The 8,175-nt window shown below is 37.2% G+C and overlaps 1 protein-coding gene across 1 annotated transcript in view; it reads left to right on the top strand.

Moving 5' to 3' along the window:
- The window catches only part of LOC127628926 (synaptic vesicle glycoprotein 2C-like), a 40,313-nt gene extending 38,425 nt beyond the window's left edge, over positions 1–1,888 (top strand). Inside the window, exon 13 of the mRNA XM_052105909.1 lies at positions 1–1,888. This exon is cut by the window's left edge and continues 127 nt beyond it. Coding sequence (XP_051961869.1) covers positions 1–57 — 57 coding nt within the window. The 3' untranslated portion in view covers positions 58–1,888.
- Positions 1,889–8,175: the final 6,287 nt, after the last annotated feature.

Below are 8,175 nucleotides of genomic sequence, written 5' to 3'. Positions count from 1 at the left end.
TGTGGAGGTCTGGTGGGCTTGCGGCTACCCGACACCCGCGCCAACGTCCTCATGTGACCCCGCTGTACCGATGACCTCGGAGTCGCCATGGAAACACACAGGACACGCTCAGGGTGGAGGCGACTACGACATGTGACATCATATGCTTCGTTTATTTATTTGTGTCAAACTTTTAAAAACGTAGTTAGATTGTATTGTTTATTTATTGACAACTATTAATTGATGTTTTGCACTTTCATGCCTTAGCATGCCTTTAGTTTAGACCAAAACAAGATTTTCATGCCTTAGCAACGGTTGTTTTGCCAAACGAAAATGTAAAAATACAAAGTAAGTGTCAAAATCTGTTTTATGGACTGTGAGCTTTTGAGCTTTTTTTCCATTTTAAATTTTTTTTTTTTTTATTATTATTATTATTTTCAATTTCAGAAACGCATTTTTTTATGATGCTTTTACACTCAAATGAGAGTAAAAAACAAAAAGGTCATTTACAACTTTAGACATTTGCAATAGCGGCTTTTATTGTTAGTCTAGTCGAATTCATTGGTGACTTCCACCGAATCATTTCTTAAAAAACGAACGACAACTGTTATCCACGTTTTCTGCTTTTTATAACGATTTCGCTAGCGTAACAATACGTCAAAATTCACTCTGATCGCTGTTGTAGCGACACGCTTCTGACGTCATTCTGGCGTTCGTCAGCTTTGTCGTCATTGTAGCTGAAACAGGCTTCATTTGGTGTCTCTCGTTCTTCACGGGGTTAAAGGTGTCCTAAACTAGTCCTGATTTAACCCCAGCTGCTGAGCTTCTCTGTAAACTCTTCCTATAATAACTGAATGGCCTTCCTCTCCGTGCCTCCTTCCTCCAAATCTCCTCCATCGGCCTCCTGTCGGCCTCTTGTAAGGTCGAGAGTTTGTGAAGCGTTTTGAACTCATCTCACATCATCTTGAAGGTCGATAAATAAAGCCATGCAATATCGAAGGCAGATAAGAGATCACAATATGAATACATCATACATATATATAAACGGACCATAGCGCCCCCTTGTGGCAACGCTGAGAATGCAACGCGCATTGGCATTAGGAGAATTGTTTTCGCCGAAGCGTTTCGAAATGCAACGACGTGTGAAATTGAGCTCGCGTAACTAGAAACGTTTGCATTCGCGTAATTGCGTTGATAATATTCTTAATGATATTTTATTGTGTGTATGCCATGAAAGTAAAGATAAGCGTTTGTTTTGAATTTGCAATGGGGAACATCGTTAAACGTGTGTTACTGTATTGTTCTAAAATTATAAATAATTTAATAATTTTTTTTTTTATTTCGTTGTCAGATGCTTATGTCTCTTCGTATGTGTTTGTAGATATCTTATATTTACAGAAAACAGTAAATCCTTTATGTCTATAGACAAGGCTGGACTGGTAACCTGGCATACCGGGCATTTTCCCGGTGGGCCGACGCACTTTGGGGCGGACTGGCCATCGGGAGAACCGAGCGGGCCGGTGGGTCGGCCGCGAAACCGATCAAATGGGCTGCGATGAGCTAAAATGAGCCGCCACGTTATGCAGAAAAGGACAGCGAACACCCCCCACCCTCCTCCCCCAAAAAACCCCGCTGGGCCGATTTCTCTTCCCAGTCCAGCCCTGTCTATAGATGTTTATTTCGGCTGGATTTTGGGCTGTTATTTGAGTGAACAAGATCATATTGTGTTCTTTACATGTTTGTATGCAGGATTGTTTTCCACATTTAGTTATTTGTGGTTTGAAAGATGAATGCGTCATTATTGTGAGCGTGTGATGTCGTTCTGAAACGGGTTCATGCCAACGACACGTCTGCCCTGTCGAAAGTGTCTGTGACGTCTCTCTGTGAGCGTGCTCATGCATAATGTAAAGGGAACTGAAGAGGATTCGGTTTGGATCCGTTATTAAAGTGTTTCATTCTCTATAACTGGTGTCTGTTTCTTTGTTTTTTAATCTCATATATCTGGTATATGTTCTACACCTGAATGTCAGATCTGTCTGATAAATGCGTCTTCTTAAATGCCTTCTCAAACCTCACATTGACAGAATTGTCTCATCCTGACCTCTAGTGGTGCAGATGAACACCTTCACATCACATGTGTTTTTGAGCAGGATGATAATAAGAGAAGATTTGTTCATGTTTAATGTTCGGGTTGATTGGGAGGTTATGCTGGAGGTGTTGCATTATGGGAAGAATGGTGCTTGAGGTTTGTTTATGGGCTGCTTTGCTCTATAAGTTGTAGCCGCTATTAAATTGACTATAGAATGTTCTAGATTTACTGACCTGCCGTATAACAGTTTGTCCAACAGAAGAAATATAAGAAATCGAGTTGGATGAAGTTAAACTACTTTAGAACATTCAATTAAACTAAATTGTGTTTATGTCTGTGTGTGTATTTGTGTGAGTGTGTGTGTGTGTGTGTGTGCGTGTGTGTGTGCGTGTCTGTGTCTGTGTGTCTCCATGTGTGTGTGTGTGTGCGTGTCTGTGTCTGTGTGTCTCCATGTGTGTGTTTGTGTGTGTGTGTGTGTGTGTCTGTGTGTGTGTCTGCATGTGTGTGTCTGCATGTGTGTGATGTGTGTTAGGGTGTGTCTGTGTGTGTGTGTGTCTGTGTGTGTGTCTGTGTGTCTGCATGTGTGTAAGTGAGTGTGTGTGTGTGTGTGTATTTGTGTGTGTGTGTGTGTGTGAGTGTGTGTGTGTGTCTCCGTGTGTGTGTGTGTGTGTGTGTGTGTGTGTATTTGTGTGAGTGTGTGTGTGTGTGTGTCTGTGTGTGTGTGAATGTGTGTCTGTGTGTGTGTCTCCATGTGTGTGCGAGTGTGTGTGTGTGTCTGTGTGTGTGTGTGTGAGTGAGTGTGTGTGTGTGTGTGTGTGTGTGTGTGTGTGTGTGTGTGTGTGTGTGTGTGAGTGTGTGTATGTGTGTGTGTGTGTGTGTGTGTGTGTGTGTGTGTGTGAGTGTGTGTGTGTGTGTGTGTGTGTGTGTGTGTGTGTGTGTGTGTGTGGCGTGTATTTATCACTTTGTGGGGACCAAATGTCCCCATAAGGATAGTAAAACCCGAAATGTTTGACCTTGTGGGGACATTTTGTCGGTCCCCATGAGGGAAAACAGCTTATAAATCATACTAAATTATGTTTTTGAAAATGTAAAAATGCAGAAAGTTTTCTGTGAGGGTTAGGTTTAGGGGTAGGGTTAGGTTTAGGGGATAGAATATAAAGTTTGTACAGTATAAAAACCATTATGTCTATGGAAAGTCCTCATAATGATAGGTAGACCAACATGTGTGTGTGTGTTGTTGGGATACGATTAATATATATCGTTCACATATTGTTGATATAACATTGAAAATAACTACCAACAACGTTGAAGATTTGAAAAGTTTGTAAGGAGCAGAAAAGGCAAAATAATGGCATATTTACTCCTGAACGTAACATTTGAATATGAGTGCGCAATAAGTGTGTTTGCATTTTCTCTTCTAGATGGCGCCCTAGTCCCAAGTGTATCACATTCGGTCAGCAACAACTGGACATTTTAACAGCTCCGGTACTTTCACTGGTCCAGTTCTGTGTCTGTTCATGATATGTGGTGTGTAATTCTATCAGGTTCCTGTAATGACTTGCCGTTTTGACTGGCATCAACCGTTTGACTCTGACTGACTCAAGGACAGTTTAATCCAACAGGAATGTGCAACTGAAACTAGATCCTCATCCCCTCTGTCTCTCTGAAAGACCACAGTGACCATCAGCTGCAGACACATGAAGGTGAAAATAATAATCAGATTTATTATTGACTTTTCATCAGAATAAATGCACTCATTTAAATCTGTACCCGTCGTGTGCTCTCACTAATTCCAGATTGAGTCACTGGTACTCCTGCCTTACTGGAGGAAGACACAGCTTACACTGATTTGAGATCAGTTTTTTCCCGGATCTGTGGTTTAAACACAGAGTTCGAGTTTTAGACGCTGAGCTTAGATCAGAAAACTCCCTCCTGAGGCCTGATTGTGTCTGTATCCTCATGATCGGAATTCCAGAGATGTTTGAGGATAATTCTGCATCCCAGCAGATCCATTCGACCCGCTGCTCGCAACTGGAGCTGAAATAGAAATAGAGTGAGGATGTTAAATGTTTGCGGCTTGCTTGTCATTTTAAGTGTGCTTCATTTATTTTAAAATGGTAACTTCATATTAAACATATTCTATATAATAACTCTTAATGACAACAATGACTTTAATGCAGTATTGACCAATCAGCATCCTATAACTGTTAATGACCGTGTGTGTACAGTACAGAAATGTAATGGGCATTATGATATATACAGTATGATAAGAAGAAGAGTAGCCTGATATTCTAAAGGTCACATCGGTGCACCGTAGCATTTTGGATGCACTTTATGCCTTTGTGAAATGCAAATATCAAATCGCTCGTGCAATGTGAGCTGAAACTAGGATGAAAATGCAGCCTTACAAAGACACACTCTTAGTAATGCAACTGAAGCTGTGAACTATGTGACTCCTCTTAACAGCATAGATACACACGAAGAAGCGGTACTAAAATTAGCTCGTCCACATTTCAGAGAGAGAGAGAGAGAGAGAGAGAGAGAGAGAGAACACAAAGTAAAGAGAAAAGAACATCTTATGTGATCGGCTCTAACTCAAGATTGAACACACCGTATACAACATCAACTGAGTTTATTTGCATTAGACTGAGATTACTGTGATGATCTGAGATCAGTTACAGGGTTTCAAAGTTTAAATATGTCAGACCGCTGAATACAATGAATCACTATCAAGTGATGTAAAGTTCAAAAGTATATTCTAGATAAGTGACGATTCTCAGAACTAATTTTGATGTTGGCTTGACAAAACCTTGTCTGAAAAGATATACAGACAGACAGACAGACAGACAGACAGACAGATAGACAGACAGACAGATAGATAGATAGATAGACAGACAGGTAGGTAGATAGACAAACAGACAGAAAGACAGACAGACAGATAGATAGACAGACAGACAGATATATAGATAGATATACAGACAGGTAGATAGACAGACAGACAGACAGACAGACAGATATATAGATAGATATACAGACAGACAGATATATAGATAGATATACAGACAGACAGAGATAGATAGACAGACAGACAGACAGATATATAGATAGATATACAGACAGACAGAAAGATAGATAGACAGACAGACAGAAAGATAAATAGACAGACAGACAGATCGATAGACAGATAGACAGACAGACAGACAGACAGACAGACAGATAGATAGATAGATAGATATACAGACAGACAGACAGATAGATAGACAAAAAGATAAATAGACAGACAGACAGACAGACAGACAGACGGACAGACAGATGGACAGACAGATAGACAGACAGACAGACAGACGGACAGACAGACAGACAGACAGACGGACAGACAGACAGACAGACAGAAAGATCGATAGATAGATAGACAGACAGATAGATAGATAGATAGATAGACAGACAGACAGACAGACAGACAGACAGATAGATAGACAGACAGACAGACGGACAGACAGATAGACAGACAGACAGACAGAAAGATCGATAGATAGATAGACAGACAGATAGATAGATAGATAGATAGATAGACAGACAGACAGACAGACAGACAGATAGACAGACAGACAGACAGATAGATAGATAGACAGACAGACAGACAGATAGATTAGACTTGTGAAGGTCCACAATAATTTTTTCTGAAGTCTTGGCTGATTGCTTTTGATTTTCCCTTGAAGTCAAACAAAGAGACACTGAGTTTGAAGGTAGACATTAAAATACACCCACAGGATCAGAAGCTAATTGGTTAATTGTCTAAAGGCTTGACATCGTTTTCTAGAATTATCCAAGCTGCTTGAAGGCACCGTTAACTTAATGTAAACTTCTGACCCACTGGAAATGTGATACAGTCCATTAAAAGTGAAACAACATACATAAACACTGTAACATGATTGACCATTTAGGGAATGTCCCGTTATGATAAACCTACCATAAAGGGATACTGAGTCATATCGATTACAGTTCTGCTGCTTTTATGTGCTTTTTGGAGCTTCAAAGTTCTGATCACCATTCACAAATGTGCCTGCTTGCTCATGCATGCTTTCTCTCTCTCTCTCTCTCTGTGTACAATGGTGGATAAGACAAAGATCGCTTGAGTCATGTTGTTATTTCACTCCTTCATGGCCAGAAAACATAACATAACCTTTGACCTTTGCACAAGGGGCCTTTCATTTATATCCTGTGGTTTGCAAGTGAACAGACAAATGTTTCTTTTCCATCATTTCTATTTCATGTAAACATGATGTAAAGGCCCATAACTTGCCCGACTGACATATTATTCCTTATATATCCTATTCCATGTATCGCTTATATATTATACATACATGTTCTACTTATAACTATATATATATATATTCGGCTGAGAGAATTCCCAACACTGTTTTCACACTTAAAGGTGTGTCACAAGTGCTTTTAACGGTGAGTAATCATCATTTATGACTCTTTTAATCTTAAAATCTCTTTTAATCGTGATAGACAGGCCACAGCTTCACACATTTGAATTTATGATGTTATGAGTCATTGCGTAACGGTTGAGTTAGTCCCGTGTCTAATGAAACGTTAGAGCTTGTTAAGACAATATATTCAGTGACGGATCTTTTTGGAGCTTATTTCAGAGTCTGGCTTTGCTTGGCCTGGTCTGTGTCACACACTAATGTGTTATTATTTGATATTTTATTTTATGGCCAAACAGTTAGTCATCAGACTAGAGGATATTTCTCCCAAAAAGTAAGATATTTGTCCCCATGTGCACTTGCAAACTGTAGTCTGGATTTTTTATAGTGGCTTCTTCCTTGCTGAGCAGCCGTTCAGGTTTTGTCGATATAGGACTCGTTTTGCTGTGGATCTAGACACTCATCTACTTGTTTCCTCCAGCATCTTCACAAGGTCCTTTGCTGTTGTTCTGGGATTTTATATCCCAGGGATTTATTTTAACCATGAGTATAAAAAACCTTGTCAAGTCATTTTTATTTGTATGGCGCTTTTCACATCATTTTTATCTCTAAAGTAAATCATACGTTAATGTCTTTAATCTTAAAGACATTAGTGCAGATTTTTTTAAATGATAAAAAAAGCGTTTTAAACCCTTTTGATAAATATTTGTTCTAAATATATTTGTGTATATTGCATATTATAGATTTTTTTTTTAAATATTATATTAATATTATATTATATTACATGAACATTTTTTACTATTTATTAATACTAAAATAAATACTATTTATTTTATGTAAATAATAAAATAGATGTGTTTTATCTATAAATAATAAAAAATATTTATGTAGTATATAATTTGATTTAAAAAGGTTTTAAAACTTAAACAAATGTAATAAAAATAAGATGTTATTTTTAAATGAGATTGTCAAGTCCAGTTTTTAATTTACACTTTGGTAAATATTTGTCATAAAAAATTTAAATATATATATTTTTATATATATATATATATATATATATATATATATATATATATATATATATATATATATATATATATATATATATATAAATGTAAATAAAATTATTATATAATTTTTACTACACCAAATAAATATTTTAATCAATTGTTTTAAATTTGCACATGTGATTTTCATTACAAAATTCCAATAATTTGAATAATGTTTTTTTTTTTTTTTTTTTTTTACAAAATTAAACGAATAAAACTTTTTTTTAAAAAATACAAAATAAAATTTAACTTTTTTGTTAATCAATTAAATTTGACGAAATGTTGTTATGAAATTGTGCAAATCTTAAAATAAGTTTTAGTGTATTTTATTATTACTAGCTATAATAAGACTATTTATTTCATGTCAAGTATAAGATAAATAGATATGATATTATATAGTATCTCATTTGAGTTAAACATATGTTTTAAAACCAAAACAAAAGAAAATTAATAATGAAAAAGTTATAAACAAAACTATTTTTTTGTAGTTTCACCTGTTATTCTCTCTCTCTCTCTCTCTCTCTCTCTCTCTCTCGCTCTCTCTGCCTCTCTCTCTCTCTCTCGCTCGCTCTCTGCCTGTCTCTCTCTCTCTCTCTCGCGCGCGCGCTCTCTCAATATCGTTTAG

This window comes from Xyrauchen texanus, chromosome 35 (assembly GCF_025860055.1).
Source record: "Xyrauchen texanus isolate HMW12.3.18 chromosome 35, RBS_HiC_50CHRs, whole genome shotgun sequence".
Classification (NCBI taxonomy): domain Eukaryota; kingdom Metazoa; phylum Chordata; class Actinopteri; order Cypriniformes; family Catostomidae; genus Xyrauchen; species Xyrauchen texanus.
This window is presented reverse-complemented; position numbering and strand designations above follow the sequence as displayed.